Here is an 18,116-nt window from a genome sequence, read left to right as displayed (position 1 = left end):
TTAAGGGAGTCATCTAGCTACCTATACTTGAGGGGGAGGGGTCATCAGGCTACCTATACTAGAGGGAAAGGGGGAGGGGTCATCTCGCTACCTATACTGAATGGGGGCAGCTGGTGACAGTGGCCTTGGGCGACAAAGAGTACAAATCCAGCCCTGGGCGCAGGTAGGGTTCACAGCTGCTCAGCGCTAAGCCGCTCGTGGACAAAGAAAAAAGCCGCGCATGAACAGCTCCATGCTACTGCCCTGGCCGTATTTTAGACCTGCCCACTGTGGCTGCACTTATACATGGATGGGTGCGCGGCCATGAGCACGATACAAAATTGATATCAAATATTGTAATAAGGCGGCCAAGTGCAGGAACAGAGCAGCATAGAGAGACCAGAGAAGACTCAGGACCATCCAGAGGTTTCCCCAGGACAGGGGCGTATCTGGGTAATATAGAGCCTATGGCAAACACTGAAATTGCGCCCCCCCCCCTCTTCCCTGGTCAGAGCCCCCTTCCCCTCTAAAAACATCATCCTTTCTTGTGTAATGTGTTATGGCTGCCTGTGTACTTTGGTTTGGGATATTGCTAAAGTTACTTTTTTGGAAATGTCTCTTCTCATTTCCTCTCCATCCTCTTCTAACACTAAGCTAAGTGCGCCTGTCATACATAAATTAAGTAGCCATGTTTCCCAGATTTAATCTAATCTTAGGCCTGAATCATGGGAAGGAATGGGGGAATGCATGGGGCGCAGCACAGGGGCAGGCATTGAGCGCAGCACAGGGGCAGGCATGGTGGCACAGTACAAGAGCAGTACAGGAGCAGACATGGTGCTGTGGCACCCATGGCAAGAGCCATCCCTGCACCCCTCTAGATACACCTCTGGGCTTCCCCCTTTTGAGGTAAGTAGCTAACTATTTCTTTCTGACTTCAGGTACAGTTTAAATTTATCACATTAAAATAGACCTGAACTCTTGCAAAGGACAGAAGGAAAACAGAGGAAAAAAATGCACCGGGGCGATATGCATTCACTATTTTACCTAAGTTTTCTCATAGGAGATCATTTTTCATCTTTGATTTAAAATAACTTTCCAGGAATTTTCAACTAAAAAAGTATCAAAAAGTAGGTGAAAAGGTACTATTAAAATTATTTTGAGTATTCTCTTGCTTTCTGTTGGCTTGAAAGGTATTTTATTGACAAATTTAAAAATATCACCTAGGAGAAAACTCTAGGTGAAAAAGTGAATTGCATATGGGCCCCTGAGTATTTTTAGAGAGAAGAGCCTGTCTAATTCCCCCTCATCTGTACGTAACCACCCATGTGATTTGATCTCCCAGCTGTATGTTAACCCTTTGCCTGCTTCCATGAAAGCAGGAAGCAGACACACTGTCGATTTATTGCAGGAGTTCTATAACATGTAACAAAAAAAAATGTTTTTCCTTTAAGGTCAGTATGCTGTTGCTTATCTTTTAGAGCAGAGAGGAAGTTATGAGTTCAGGTCCGCTTTAATATGTGAGAATGGAACTCTGTGGAGAGCTATTGACCAGCAGTAAATCTAAAGCATTTAAAAATGAAAGTTTTCTCTATGATTTCTATGAAATGCATGTAAGAAGTAATGAAGGATCTGAGGAGGAGACACCACTGGCTGCAGTAATGATCCGTCTCGTTTTTTGTTGTCCAGCCCAGTTCTGGTTTTTCATACACCCAGTCTTCCTCTGAGAACGTCTGTCCATAGGAACTGCCCAATACCTGTTAAAGAGGAACTCCAGTGAAAATAATGTAATAAAAAAGTGCTTCATTTTTACAATAATTAGGTATAAATGATGTAGTTAGTGTTTGCCCATTGTAAAAGCTTTCCTTTCCCTGATTTACATTCTGACATTGACCACATGGTGACATTTTTACTGCTGGCAGGTGATGTCAGTGGAAGGAGATGCTGCTTGCTGTTTTTGGCAGTTGGACCCAGCTGTAAACAGCTGTTATTTCCCACAATGCAATGAGGTTCACAGACAGGAGACTGTCAGGAGGATCATGGTCCTGACATCACACTGTGGGAGAGGTTTTACCCCAATATCAGCCCTACAGAGCCTCCTGATGATCCGCTTGTGAAAAGGAATAGATTTCAGATGTAAAAGGGTGTATCAGCTACTGATTGAGATTAAGTTCAATTCTTGGTCATGGGTACTCTTTAAAAACAAACAAACAAAAAAAACCAAAACATTAGGACTTGTCTCGTACCAGTAACACAAATCTTTATTGAAGAGATAATCAATTTCTCCTGTTTGATTTTTCCAATATGCAAAATCACGTGGGATAAAACAGAAAGTGAAACACAATTGCAATCATGACCAGCTGACCATAGTTGTGAATTTAACATGTAATTATGTGTCTGCTCTCTGTTTTGTTCTACAGGTGTAACGATTGTGGGATTCTCTCAGTGATCAGTGCACAAGACGTGTGCGCTGACACTGCGGAAATCCTCCACAAGCATATAATTTGCGGGAAACCCAGCAAAGGGTGCAATGCACCTGTAGAGGGAAATTCCTGTCGACAGATAAAGCTGTGGAGTGCAGAGGAACAGCTCCTCTGCCCTGCCACACACGCCAGACAGGAATTGCACGAAGAGACGGAACGCAGGGCAAGATAGCCCTGAAGGAGAGAGAGCAAAGCGACAGATTGTATGTGTGTGCACCAAACTAGTCGCCAACCCGCGACGGTGCAAACACAACAGCAGATAGGAAGCAGGAACGCAATCGCGGGAGAGGCGATTGCCAGAGGTGACACAAGGCTACAGCAAGGCAGAGCACGAGAGTAGCAAAGGCACAGCAAATCATACAATGAGGAGACATGGAAAATAACAAACGCTAGCTAAACGCGAACACCGCACTCATTCGCAACAGTGCACGCGTTTATGCGCGGTCTCCACGTGATAAGCACAATAGAGACAAACACGTCTAACTAACCACCGACAGACAAACATAAAACAGAGGATGCGAGTGCTTGCTTAACGGTTACCTCACCGAGCCTCCAGCAAGCGTTCGTAGCAGACAAGACAGACACACGAAAACAGGAACAGGCGAGAGACAGGATCCACAGCACTAGCGAAAAGAGACCAGTGCGATCCAGGGAGACAGAGAGATGGAGATCAGACGGATCCACAGTACTAGCGAAAGTGGCTAGCGCGATCCCGGAAGACAGAACAGAAGGATCCACATCGCTAGCGCAAGATGCTAGTGCGATCCAAGTACAGAGTAGCAGACCAGAAGGATCCACAGCACTAGCGCAAGTGGCTAGTGCGATCCAGGAAGACAGAACAGAAGGATCCACAGCGCTAGCGCAAGATGCTAGTGCGATCCAGGTACAGAGTAGCAGAACAGAAGAATCCACAGCACTAGCGCAAGAGGCTGGTGCGATCCAGGGAAACAGATCAGAAGGGGCTACCAGTAACAACCGCTGTTCCGGTTAGCACCCAGACACACAGAACGATTTCCTGTCGACCACCGCTGGGACAGGACAATCGCAATGGACAAACAAAACAGATAAGCAATCCTAACTGCACTAGGGAAACCTGCCTAGTGCAGTCCCAGGAATTACTCTAGTCTAATCTTTAAACAAAGAGCAAGGCTGACACTCCAGGCGAGTGTTACACAGGACTAACTCTTATGACCAGTCACTTACTGTGGGAAACATAGCTCTTTATAGAGCAGCCCACAAGGGATGTGGCTAGGCAATCTGCATGACAAACGTATGCAAATTCCTCAGCAGCAAGCTGCACAACTGACAAAAAGTCTCTCTTCCAGAGACCTGCAGAATGCAGACCTGAACAGTGATCAAAAGGCTGCCTGCCTGCGCAGGCAGCCACGCGGATCCTCACAACAGGATTTTGCTAATAGGAAATATCTTGTAGGAGAAATGGTGATTATCTCTACATAAAACAAAACAGTATAGACACAGGCAGTGCTTAAAGAGGGTTTGTCAGCCACAAAATCAAATTCCATTTACCCACTGCACTGTGTTCATTATGCAGCCTGAAACCTCACCCTGCATCGCAAGCACTCAAATCTAATCAGAAATGTTTCTGCTGTAATAAATCCTATCTCAGTCAGCCTGGCTCTATTTGGTACATTGCCGACGAGAAGAAAGTTTGTCATCACCCCTCCCACATTCCTGTTCCTCACTGATTGGCTGAGGGCTGTTCACTGTGAAGCTGCTGAAATATGATATTGCTCTGCTCCCATGTTTACAAAGCAAGCAAGCTATGACAGTGCAGAGTCTAGGAGAAAAAAGAAGTAAGGGAGGAAATTACATCAGGATTGGCTTCAGTCAGAGGGAATCAAGAGGGCAAATGCCAGGAACAGAATTCTCTTTATTTACTAATTAAAATTTACTGAAAGCAAAACGTGGACAGTACAGTATGGCCTACCCTGCTGCTTTAAAGTCGGCCTGAGGTCCACAAGAAGCTCCGTGCTACTGCACAGGTGTGTCCGTACTGGAGCAGACATAGTACAGCCATGCTCATGCATAGTGGAGAGAGTGGCCACAACCTACAATAAGGTCCCAGGCAGAGGGGGTGGTCTCAAGAAGCATGTGAGAATCCTCTGGAGGTTCCGAAGGCTTCTCTTTTCATAGCGAAGCATCTAATTTTTTTTTTAGTTTTTGTTTGCCTCTGCTTTGCTTTAAAGAGACACTGAAGCGAGACTAAATCTCGCTTCAGGTCTTATATATAGCAGGGGCACGTGTGCCCCTGCTAAAACGCCGCTATCCCGCGGCTTAACGGGGGTCCCTTCACCCCCAACCCACCCCCCGCAAACCTGGGTCGGAAAAAAGGTCGCTGGACCTGATCTTCCTGGAGGCAGGGCTAACAGCTGCAGCCCTGCCTCCAGTCGCGTCTATCAGACGCGCATCGCCGCCTCTCCCCCGCCCCTCTCAGTGAAGGAAGACTGAGAGGGGCGGGGGAGAGGCGGAGGTACGCGTCTGACAGACGCGCATGGGGCAGGGCTGCGGCGGTTAGCCCTGCCCCAACCAGGAAGCGCTCCCCCGCTGCTCGGAGGGGGTTTGGGGGGACAGGGACCCCCGTTAAGCCGCGCTATAGCGGCGTTTTAGCAGGGGCACGCATGCCCCTGCTAGCTATGAGGTCTGAAGCGAGATCTATTCTCGCTTCAGACTCTCTTTAAAGGGGAACTGAAGTGAGAAGAATATGAAGGTTGTCATATTTATTTCCTTTTAAACAATACACATTGCCTGGCAGCCGTGCTGATCTATTTGGCTGCTGAAGTGTCTGAATCACGCCAGAAACAAGCATGCAGCTAATCTTGTCAGATCTGACAATAATGTCAGAAAGACCAGATCTGCTGCATGCTTGTTCAGGGTCTATGGCTAAAAGTATTAGAGGCCGAGGATAAGCAGGACAGCCAGGCAATGTGCATTGTTAAAAAGGAAATAAATATGTCAGCCTCCATATCCCTCTCGTTTCAGTTGCCCTTTAATTAAGCAGGTTACATAATGATAATGAAAAGATGTAAGAACAAAGTAGGTTGCAGTTAGCGACTTGACCACAAGATGTCACTTTTTCACCCTTACTCCTTGGCATCCTTACTCCAGAAGGTACTTGCAACAAAAATTGTGGTTGCATAGCTCCCAACTGTCCCTCTTTTGGAGGGACAGTCCCTCTTTGGGAACCAAATCCCTCCGTCTCTCTTTTTTTCTCATTTGTCCAAGTTCTCATTTTACTGCAAGTATGCCCATGCCTGCTCAATAGCAAGCAGATGCTCCTGAATGAACAGCTTTGGTTTACAGCACAGGCAGGGTCGTACTCGCTCATGTGCAGTATAGCCACGCCCGTACATGGTGGGAAGTGGTGCCACGAAAACAAATCTGACAAGCTTTTGTCAGATATGTTTAGAGATTCCGTGCGGGCCCGGGGAAATGGCGGGGTTGAGGAGGAGATGGAAAGGCTCAGGACTATCTAGAGCAGGGGTGTCAAATTCACGATACATAGACACAGGGCTTTTCAACCTGTGGTACGCGTACCACCAGTGGTACTTTGCTGTTGGTCAGGTGGTACACACAAGGTTTGTCTGCCACTTATCCCATCTTGCCTCCACAAAGTTCAGCTTCCCTCGTTCTCTCCCCGCTGTGTTGCCCTGCGGCATACTTCAGACCTCAGATCAGTGGTGAAGAGACAGCCAGGCAATCGGTGCACAGTGACAGTCGGGTTACTGCAGATCTGAGGTCTGAACTATTCTGCAGTGCAGCACAGCGAGGACCTCGGGGGCTAAAGAGGCTTCCACCTTCCTCCACAGTAGAGGGGATCCAGCAAAAGGACGCCCAAAGATCTCCTTGTCAGCATACGTGCATACGCCGTAGCAGCTCTCCGCTTTGATTTAGGTGGAAACAGCCGAGCCTGATCGGGTCCGCTCTACTGCGCAGGCCCACGGGTGGTACTTCTGAATTTTCAGGTGATAAAAGTGGTACAATTAGTGAAAAGATTGAAAAGCCCTGACATAGAGGGCCGAAACTGAAAAATTGGGACCAAGTCACATGCCAACATCTATGTCTACTTGCCACCTACCTCCCATATAAAGTTCCTGGTTTTCTAATAGCCCCTTCTCCCTTATAAAGTTCCCTAGTGTCTACTGGCCCTTATCCCTCCCCTCTACAGTCTCCTGGTGTCTAGTGGTTCTCTCTCCCCATACAGTGCCCTGGTGTCTAGCGGTCCTCCCTCCCCATATAGCTCCCTGGTGTCTAATGCCTCTTTTCTCCCTTTTACAGTTCCTTGGTGTTTAGTGGTCCTCCATCCCCTATACAGTTCCTTGGTATCTAATGGCCCACCTCCCTCCCCTACACAGTTCCCTGGTGTCTAGTGTCCCCCCTCCTTCCCCTATACAGTTCCCTGGTGTCTAGTGCCCACCCTCTTCCTCCACTATACTGTACCCTGGTGTCTACAGCTTTATCCCTCCCACCTCCATATGTTTTCCCTGGTGATCTAGGTCTTCACGACCAATATAGCTTTCCTGATTGTCTAGAGTGGGCCAAACACAATGCAAAGTGGGGAAACCACCTGGGGGCCAAATTCGATGGCTCTGATGGCCAGAGTTTGACATGTATGATCTAGAGGCTTCCCACTACCTAGGTGAGTATCTAATTTTTTTGGGGGGGTGGCTCAGGTTCCCTTTAAAGTGTACCCGAGATAGAAAAAGAAAAAAATATAGATACTTACCTAAGAGGAGGGAAGGGTCTGGATCCTGCAGGTCCATCAGAGACTTCCCACATCCTCCTGGCCACGACGGTTGCCACGTGCAGAGACCCTGTAATTTATAATACATTTTACTGTGGGAGAAATGCACATTTATATGACTGCATTTTAAATTCTACAGTTTTTCATGATAATGCTCCTTTAATCGGGGCTGTTTTTAGCCAAAGGCAATACAGGCCACTGCCTAGAGTGTCACTTTTCCTGGGAGGCACCATGTTCCTGGATTAAGCCCCTCCCCAAGTGCATTTTTTAAAATTATTTCTCCTTCCCCCCCGCTAGCCAATCACAGCGATCCTCTCTCATAGGCATCAGCCCATGAGAGGGGATCGCGTTTGGAGCCTCTCCAGAGGACAGCCAAGTGATGGCTGTCCCAAGTAAAGCGCTGCCATAGATCGCAGCGCTGTACAGTGTAAATAGATGGCGGTTTCACTGCCTAACAGTCTGTTAGCGGCGATAACCGATGGCAGACTGTTGACGGAGTGTCACTTAAACATCGACGCACGCAACCCCCTGCAATCTCCGTCCCCAGAACTTGACGCCAATCGCCATTACGCAGTCCTGGGGGAGCCACCTTGTGGCCGCCGATCGGCGTCAGGCGGTCGTAAGGTGGTTAAGCCCAACTGAAGCTCTGTTGTATTTTATCCTCAGCAAACTATGATTACTAGACCAAGGAACCCTCTAAATAATGCACATAACTGTATAAAATCTGTATTAGGCCTCTTGCACACTGCAAGCAATTCAGATTCAGATTCCGCTTTTTAGGCCTCTTGCACACTGCATGCATTTCAGATTCCGATTCCGCTTTTTAATCTGTTTTTACATCCGATTCCGATTCAGATTTTTAATCTTAATTGCATGCTGCGTTTTTTGATCCGTTTTTCTGTTGAATGTATTCAAGGAAAATCGGAAACGGAACCGGAATCGGAAACGGAATCGGAATCGGAAAACGGATTTGCAGTGTGCAGGGAGCCTTAATCAGTTTTTACATCCGATTCAGATTCTGATTTGCAGATTGCTCCCTGCACACTGCAAATTCGAATCTGAATCTGATGTAAAAACTGATTAAAAATCTGAATCGGAATCGGAATCGCGTGCAGTGTGCAAGAGGCCTTAAGGCGGCCATTAACAATACGATTTTTCGGACAATTGGTTCTCCCATTTGATCATAAAATCGATTGCATCAAACCATTTTTCTGACCAATTCCATTAATCTGATCGAACTGGATAACGGCTATACTTCTGTTAGTGGGCCAGAATGGTAGTTTCTGATCCATTGTCCAAAGATTTGCATCGTTAATGGCCACTTTTAGTCAGAGAACCACCCATGAAATGGAGAATGCTTTTCAAAATTAGCATGCTAACATTCAAATCCCTACATGATGTAGTGTGAGTTCTTGGTGACTGGAGTAAATTAGAAGATCACCTTACCTGTACTTTTTATATTGCTTTAAAAAGACCACCAGCCCGACAACCATGACAACAGCTGCTATTGCGATCATTACAGCCAGTGTAGCGTGTGTGTGGTGCTTCCTTTCTGCAGACAAGATGAAGCAACATGTGGCTAAGGTTCACAAACATCTTCATATACAGTATGTTTGCATTGTGTATAGGAAAAAGGGTACCAGGGAAAAAGGGCCCGGCTGGATAATGAAATCTCAATAACGATAATCATTGTTAACGAAATTGGTTAACGATAAATACAGTTTTAAAACAGAAGGGAGTTGATAATGAAAATATATTAACGTTAAAAATTGTAAATCGACAATACAGCTTAACCCTACTCTCACCTCTCACACAGAACTCTGGCCTAGATAAACTCTGGCCAGTCAATCACACATGCTGGTAGACAAGGGCCAGAAGACAGTGGTGGTGATAGATGTGGCGGTGACAACAGCATCTGGAAGAATGTGTATTTGAAGCTGGAGAAGTACCAGAGTCTGCCAATAGAGGCGGCTAGATTGGTCCTAGTGGTGGTGGTAACAGCACATGGGCCTTTGACTCCTAAGCTGGGAGAATGACTCAAACAGACCACAGGAAAAACATCAGAGCCCTCTTCCCAGATGAGTGTAACTAGACACAGATACACAGAACCCCCAAGCTTCGAGGCCTCTGATGGAGAACCCTAGGGTGAAGAAGACAAGGCATTTGGTAAATTCAGGGCCGGCCCTGCCATAGAGGCAAAGGGGCAATTGTCCCAGAGCCCTCAACCTCTACAGGGTCCCCTGTGTCACCAGACTCCACCAAGTTGTCTCCCTGCACTGCTCCTTTGGGCCCCCTCATTAATCACTCACTGGCTGTCCCGGCAGGTGGCGGCTGCGCCGACTGTGCACTCTTAGTCACGCTGTCTGGCTCTTCTCTATCTGGCTTGTGTTTGCAAATAAAATGTGCCTGACAGAGAAGAAGCAGTAAGACAGCATGGCCGAAGAGTGAGACAGGCACAGACGGTGCAGCACGTGAGTGATTACTGCTGCTACACATGAGGGGGCACCGGAGAGCAGTAAGGTAATGACTGTGGGGGGTTAGGTTAGGTTTCCCCCAGAGCCCCAGGGCCCCTTAAGCTGACTCTGGGTAAATCTGATGGTGAAGAAGACATGGTAGACATGAGGGTGTGTCAAATGGGGATTTTTAAAACTGCAGAACCGGCCATATTAAAATATCATAGGACATTGACTACTTGCTAAATTTCATGAAGTATATCTTCGGCATCAATGAGATGCCTGCGTCATTATATCTCCGAAGTAACACATCCACGCATTACTTCCTATTCACATACTTATAGTACGCGAATAGGAAATGTGCAAGGACATCTTGTGGCCAAATAGTAAAATTACACCTAAATACATTTAATGTAATAAAAATACTCACACTTACATTTGAAATTAACTCCTTTCCTCCCACACTCTTCAATAGTACCCCAAACATTTTTTTGCATAAAAAGGACAATTAAAAAAAAATAAAAATAAAATATATATATATATATATATATATATATATATATATATATATATATATATATATATATATAGATATATATATATAACTAACATAAATAGTTACCTTAGGGACTGAACTTTTTTAAATGTGTATTTCAAGAGGGTATATTACTGTTAATTTTTAAATTATGGGCTTGTAGTTAGTGATGGAAAACTGAAAAAAAAATGCACTTTTATTTGCAAATAAAATATTGGCGCCATACATTGTACTAGGGAAATATTTTAAACTTTGCAATAACCCGGGACAAATGATCAAATAAAATGTGAGGCCTTTTTTGCACAGTAGAACATTTTATTTAAAACTATAATGGCCGACAACTGAGAAATAATAAATTTTTTCATATTATGAATTTATACTTACTATTCCTATTAAAATGCATTTAGAATAAAATAATTCTTAGCATAATGTACCACCCATAGAAAGCCTAATTGGTGGCAAAAAAACAAGATATAGATCATTTGGCTGTGATAAATAGTGATCAAGTCATTGGTGAATGAAAGGGAGAAGCGCTGAAAGGTTAAAAATGCTCTGGTCCTAAAGGGGAAAAACCCCTCAGTAATCAAGAGGTTAAATAATGCAGTTGTATGTAGGACTAGGGAGAAAGAAATATTCCACTATTAACTGGCTCCATGTGAAAGCATTTGAGCTGAAGTTAAGATCTGACCCTACAGCAAACCTAGTGTAGTATATAGTTACACAGTTAGTTTGGTTGAAAAAAGACATCCATCCATTAAGTTCCACTTGTAATACAGGGCTTGTAATACACCTTTATTTCCAAATAAAATATTGTTGCCATACATTGTGATAGGGACATAATTTAAATAGTGTAATAACCAAGACAAATGGGCAAATAAAATATGTTCGTTTTAATTACAGCCTTAAATGTAATTGCCACTGCACCGATGGTGTATTAGATGTACTGAAATCACCTTTGGAGTCACAAGAGTATTGCAGACCACTCCATATGATTAGCACCATCTAAAAATGATTTTATTTTAGCTCGTTAAAAATCATAACAAAACAGCAGATAAAAATTAATTCGTGGGTCTGTGCTATATGATGACGCACAGGCGTTTCGGGCCATCTAGGTCCTTTCCCAAATCATGATCAGCCCACCTGATCATGGCTAATCATGATTTGAGAAAGGACCTAGATGGCCCGAAACGCCTGTGCGTCATCATATAGCACAGACCCACAAATGAATTTTTATCTGCTGTTTTGTTATGATTTTTAATAAGCTATAACAAAATAATTTTTTAGATGGTGCTAATCGTATGGAGTGATTTTAATTACAGCAGCATGTATTATTTTAAAACTAAATTGGCAGAAAACTGAGAAATAATTTTTTTTTTCCATTATTATTAAAATGCATTATTAAAATGCATCTAGAATAAAATTATTCTTAGCAAAATGTACCACTCAAAGAAAGCCTAATTGGTGGCGAAAAAGAAAAGATATAGATCATTTTGTTGGGATAAGTAGTGATAAAGTTATTGGCAAATGAAAGGGAGGAACGATGAAATGTGAACATTGCCCAGTTTCATAAGGGGAAAAAGCCTAAAAGACAAATATCATGAAACATTGTAAAATTTAAAATATATACATATAAAATGTAGACTTCTCCCAGAGTAATATTGTCACGCAGGCTCTTGTTGCGGATAGCGGCGCAGCCGCCGCTTCCGCATCTGGTGTCATGGCAGCTCCTGCTGCGGCGTTTCCGGGCCTCCCGCCGGTGTCTCTTTGGGGATGTTGGCGAGCGTCAGGCTCACGCGCGCGGATCACCAGCGCACTTATGGTCTCAGGAGACGTGTCAGCTGACCTGTTGGACAGCTGCCTGCCCAATCCTGCACTCTGATTGGTTGGGCTTCTGGGGCGGCGCCGTTTGAGTTGTCCACAGTATATCAGGACCTACTTCTCAGTTGCTCCTTCTCTGTTGTTGCAAATACATCACAGTGATAGCTCTCACACCTTAGTCAGATCCTGGTGTGTTTGAACTGGCAGGACCCCTGGGATTCACACATAGCTTAGGATTATTACTATTATTATTGTACTGATTTATCCTGTGTATGACATTCTGCTTGAACTTCTGATTACTCTCTGCCTCCTGATTCTGTACTTTACCAATCTGATCTGTTGCCGACCCTCTGCCTGAATACCGACCCTGATTTCTGCCTTACGATTCTGTACCTTAGCCAATCTCATCTGTTACCGACCCTTGCCTGAATACTGACTCCGATTTCTGTTTGACGATTCTGTACCTCCGATTGACCGATCTGTTACTGACTCTGCCTGTACGACCACTCTCTGTTTAGTAATAGCCCCAGCCACCAAGGGCTATCACTTAGGAGTACTCCTGTTATTACTGTGCACCTAATCACGTGTGATCACACATTTTGAATAAATTACTAACTATTTGTTCTGATAGAGCTCATTCTGGTCATCCGTTACATCACTGGTCGTTACAAATATGCACTATAAATAACTTTTTTCCTATGTCTGTGTCCCTTACAGTAGGTAGTAAAAATACGAAAGATCGGACAGGTTTTTGACTAGTCCATATCCTCATTGGGGATTTGGTCGGGATTTTTTTTATTCTCAACAGCACTGAACTGCACTTGCTGAGTCCAAATGCAAAAATAGCGCGCAAATGCATATGGAGTCTGGCCAGTGTCTTTGTAAAGATCCTTTTGAGGCATTGCTTTTGTAAAGAATAAAGGTACTATGGAGAATCGCCCTTGAGGAGATGGACTAGTCTAAAATCTGTCAGATTTGTCAGCTTTTTACTACCTACTGCAAGTGTCAGTAAGATAGGAAAAAATAATTTATACTTCAATTTTCTATGGGAGAAATGCACCTTTTAATAATGGATATATTTTCAAGTTTACAATGTATGGCAGTAGTGGTCCTTTATCTGTTGTTCTATATTCCCTCCTTCTCTAGAAGCCCTTCTCTTGAGAAAAGCCTTTTCTGTGGACTTTGTGTCATCGCTGATGTTATTGCTGAAGGAAGTGCAGTGGACTGATTCCTGGAATGTTCCTCTTCTTACGTAACTTGTACTTCCTTTGCTGCCTTTATTTTTAGGACTTGACATTTTAGCTCAGATTTTACTCCTGCTTCTACTAGGGTTTATTTTATGGCTACTTATGGGCTACTCACCCAGCTGCACTATGAGCGGCTCCTCGAAGCTGCTGTGCTCCACCCGGCAGGTGATATTCTGTTCTTCGGTCAAGCTTGCCATCACTGTTGTCTGGTAAGTGCCGTCCCCATTGGGCAGAGTCTCTGATACCAGCCCGTCCTCCATTTTGTTCTCTGTCCACAGGCTTACATTGATTGGTTGTGGATAGAAGCCGGTTACCCAACAGTGTACCTCTGTGCCATGTCCGGCAGGTCTGCTGGCGATGTAGGCCTTCGGCTGGACTGAGAAGTTAAGGGAAGTATTAGAAAAACACATGACAGAAAGTGTATAATATTTATAAAACACATACGCATATTTTTTATTTTACCTTTTTATCTCAGTTTTTATTTTAATAACTATACAGTACATACTTATTAACATCTTCCGGACCTCAATGATTGAAATATATGCCCTGTTTATGTACTGTTATTCCTGCCAGGGCGTACATTTAATTCCCAGCGGTGCCGCCCTGCTCTCGCTGTTACCATCACTGTCCGCGATAATTTAATTGGCTCCTGACCCCATGATTGCTGTGAGCCAATCACGCAATCACGTCACTTTAAAGGGCATGGATGGCTCTGGTCTTAAAATGGCCAGAGCCATCCGGTCGGCAAGAGGTCAAAGAGAACCAGCAACAAATATGCATTTATAATACCTAAAATATCCACTGTGAAATTGATTTCATGGCAAGTTTATCAACCTTTCACTGGTTTTGTTTTATTTTTTTTTTCGTCTGTTACCAATCTCCAATCCCGTTAAAGGTGGCCACATAGGATACAATAAAAATGTTACATTTTCCCTTTAAAAAAAAAAAAAAAGGACCAGTTCAGAAAAAATTTAAAGTTTTACATTTGTATTAGAAAGAAATTTGATCACATTTCCTTTTTTCTCTCTTTCCAGCCTTGTGACCTACAGGTCACAAAAGTGAAAATGGACCATTGCGGGCCGCGGGGGGAGCGGGGGTTTGTAAGGCTACCTGATCCGCTCAGCCCCCCCCGGCTCACGTGGCCTACTTTTTTTTTATTTTTTGATCCCACCTCGGGCTCTATTTAACCCTTTAGCAGCCAGTTTATTTAGAGGCTTGCAAGTGCTCCAGGCCAATTTATTTTAGCATATACAGTGGAACCTTGGTTTTGAGCATAATTCGTACCGGAAACATGCTTGTAATCCAAAGCACTCTGATATCAAAGCGAATTTCCCCATAAGAAATAAGGAAACCCAGTTGATTCGTTCCACCATCCAAAAACAGTTACAGTAAAACAGTATAAAATAAAAATGTAAACAAGACTTTCACCGTAACTAACAGAATTATTGCAATCTGTTGGCTCGCCCCAACCTTTTTGTTTATTATGTTGCTTTAACAAGGAAACTATCCAATGACAGTTACTTTAGCGGACTTCATGGAAATGTGACTTTGCACAGTCTCAACACTCAGATTAAGTACAATTAAAGGAATACTATCGATACCCAAGTGTTCTAAAATGACAGTGTGCAAATAATGTCTAAGTAGCTGTGTAAACATTTTCCTACTTTTCATGTTAAATACCAGAGGCAAAAGCTGTAATTTATTAAGGGTAGGATTTACCTATATTGGGACAAATCAATTGCAGAAGGGGTGTCTGCTTCAATGCACAGCCAGAGTTGCATATCAGACTACAGAAAGCAAATATCAAACATATCAAACTCTGAAAGCAAAAACAGTATGAAAAGCTGTGACAATTAGTTACATTTCCTCTGCTCTCTTCAGACACTTCAGTCAGAAACACAGGACACTGAAGCTGCAGCTGTTCTCTCTGTCACACACAGAGTTACACATAGAGTTAACTGATCAAGTGTGAGGGGAATTTCCCCTCTCCTCATGGCTCAGTCAGCCGTCAGTTTTGGCGTCAGTAAAGTTTGAAAGTATTTTGCTAACAGTAAACAATGAAGTTGCTACTAAAATGTATACACCAGTACTTAGCAGCACTTCCCAAACAATTCCTGTGTCAATTGAAAAAAATATGTGAATTGATAGTATTCCTTTAAGTACAATCCTGCAGCATCAAAGGGAGAAGAACTATCGGCTCAGTTGTGATGCCGTAACACATGTATACATTTTTTTGCTTGTATATCAAGTCAAAATTTCACAAACATTTTTGCTTGCATTGCAAAGCGCTCTTAAAGCGGTATAAAACCCTGACATAATATTCAATAAAAACATGTTTTCCTACTTTTTTATGCCATACGGTTATCATATTTGCATTTGTGCATAAGTATTATTATTCCTTTGGAAATTACAAGTTCCCAAAAGTACAGTTTTTTGCTTTGAGAGCTGACTTTGCATTTTATTCAGAACTGGTATTATTTATTATGTATTGAATTCAGAAATGCTTTGAGTGTCTGCCTGTGTCCAGGAGCTTCTGCACAGTCAGAGAATGTGTCACATTCCTCACGTGTTACAATTAAGTAAACACAAGATGACATTATATAGAGTTCAGATGCTTCCAGATTTCTCTGCACTGAACGTTCAAGTCCTGTGTGTAACCCTTTGAATGCTGGTCTAGTAAAAAAAATGCTGGTTTTACATAATATGCTGTAAATAATTTTTTAGCGCAAAGAAGAAATGCTGGGTTTTATTCCGCTTTAAACCAAGTTATTCTTAATCCAATGTTTTACTGTATTTTTTTGTATTTCTTAATTGTTACAATTCCCTGCTTCTAATTAGTACGGCTGTAATGTGTATTTGTGGCCACTTATCACCAGGGGGCAGTGTGAGTCTTCTGCTTTCAGTTTCTATATTTTCTTCTCAGTAGAGAGAGATCAAAGAATTCTAGGAATTTGGCGCACAACGAGTTCTGGCGATTGAACTCAAAAGCAGTGCACTTATCTTAAACAAGATAACTCTATTGAAGTTGCTAATGGGTTAAGAAGGATGGTAAGGCTGACCTTTGGTGGACATTGTGTAAAGCGTGTTTTTTTAATTTTACTTACTCTTCATTGACAAGGCTTCTTTGCCTGCAGCAGCAGAACCGGTGGACACCTTGCGGCAAGTGTTCTTCAACATGTTCAAAACAGAGCGATGCGTGGTTTGGTCATCATGCATGATTTTCCATGTAAACTGGGAGTAGGGATTGTTCCTGGCCATCCACTCATCTCTGGTGACATTGAAGTCGATGACATCTACTCCATTAACGGCTACTCTGAAGATGTAACCATCAGGGTCTCCCTCAGATGAGGGACATCCAGACCAACACTGAGTTGTGAGGGCACCTGAGGAAAATGTATTCTCAGTTACTTAAACTATAGACAGCATAATGTTCAGTACAAAGCATTGGCATAAAATATGTCAGTCAACATCCTCTAATTAGAGATGGCCTGAGCAGTTCGCCGGGCGGGTAGTTCATGTGAATTTCAGCTGTTCATGTCCGCGGCGAGACGCAAACACATAGCGCGTTCGACCCGCCTCCTATACCTCGTCATTGGACTAAACTTTGACCCTCTACATCACAGTCAGCAGACACATGGCAGCCAATCAGGTTGCACTTCCCCATGGACCCCTCGCCCCCCCCCCCCCTAAAAAAACGCAGCAGCGCCAGCCATTTTCTCAGTCTATGGCTGCTGCTCTAGTGAGAGGAAGGGAGAGACATTGTTGGAGATAGGGAAAGCATTAGTTAGGCTGTTGTTAGCTTGCTCCTCGCTGAAATTTGTTGCTGCAAGCACCCCAAAAAAGCCCTTTTGTGAGCTAATATTCTTCTGAGGTTTCTTTTTGTGACACTGCATACAGCCCTGTTGCAGCTGGCCTTTGCTGTGTCAGCACACTCTATTACCAGTGGATATCTTTCCACTGCATTTGTGATTGAACTTACTATAGCATAGCTCTCTGTGTGGGTGATACACTGCATACAGCCCTGTTGCACCTGGCCCGTACTGTACCCCTGCCAGCACACTGTATTACCATCAGTGCATATCTTTCCACTGTATTTGTGATTGAACTTTCTATAGCATAGCTCTCTGTGTGGGTGACACTGCATAGATACAGCCCACAATCCCAGCTGGCCTTTGTAGTCCGCCAACACACTCTATTACCACCAGTGCATACGTTTCCACTGTATTTGTGATTGAACTTAATATAGCATAGCTCTCTGTGTGGGTGACACTGCATACAGCCCTGTCGCAGCTGGCCCTTGCTGTGTCAGTACACTCTATTACCAGTGCATATCTTTCCACTGTATTTGTGATTGAACTTACTATAGCATAGCTCTCTGTGTGGATGACACACTGCATACAGCCCATGCAACCATTTGATTGTGAACACTGCTTTTACAGCACTTCAGCCTTTTTACAACCATTGTAATATCACAACAACTGCATATCTCTCTGTGTGTGTTAAAGTACACAGCCCGGTGATACACACACACACACACACACACACTGTAACGATCCGCTCAGCTGCCTGCGCAGGCAGGCAGCCTTTTGATCATTATTCAGGTCTGCATGCTGCAGGACTCTGGAAAGAAGTCCTTCTGTCAGTTTTGCAGCTTGTGCTTGCTGAGGAATTTGCATACGTTGTCATGCAAATTGCCTGGCCACATTCATTGGAGGCGTGTACTATAAGTACTAGGTGTGTCCCACAATGCTTCGCTGCTCATAGAGGTTTGTTCCTGCTGGACTCACCTGGAGTGTCAGCCACTGCTATCTTAGTATAGTTAATTCTTGGGGAGTGCTCCTT

At 43.8% G+C, this 18,116-nt stretch overlaps 1 protein-coding gene across 1 annotated transcript in view; it reads right to left on the bottom strand.

Moving 5' to 3' along the window:
- Positions 1 to 1,502: 1,502 nt before the first annotated feature.
- The window catches only part of LOC137528102 (antigen-presenting glycoprotein CD1d-like), a 41,109-nt gene continuing 24,495 nt past the window's right edge, over positions 1,503 to 18,116 (bottom strand). Inside the window, exons 3-7 of the mRNA XM_068249382.1 lie at positions 16,379 to 16,657; positions 13,390 to 13,650; positions 8,668 to 8,773; positions 7,204 to 7,291; positions 1,503 to 1,733 (exon numbers count right to left, since the gene is read on the bottom strand). Coding sequence (XP_068105483.1) covers positions 7,240 to 7,291; positions 8,668 to 8,773; positions 13,390 to 13,650; positions 16,379 to 16,657 — 698 coding nt within the window. The 3' untranslated portion in view covers positions 1,503 to 1,733; positions 7,204 to 7,239. The remainder of the gene's footprint in view (positions 1,734 to 7,203; positions 7,292 to 8,667; positions 8,774 to 13,389; positions 13,651 to 16,378; positions 16,658 to 18,116) is intronic.

This window comes from Hyperolius riggenbachi, chromosome 8, assembly GCF_040937935.1.
Source record: "Hyperolius riggenbachi isolate aHypRig1 chromosome 8, aHypRig1.pri, whole genome shotgun sequence".
NCBI lineage: Eukaryota > Metazoa > Chordata > Amphibia > Anura > Hyperoliidae > Hyperolius > Hyperolius riggenbachi.
This window is presented reverse-complemented; position numbering and strand designations above follow the sequence as displayed.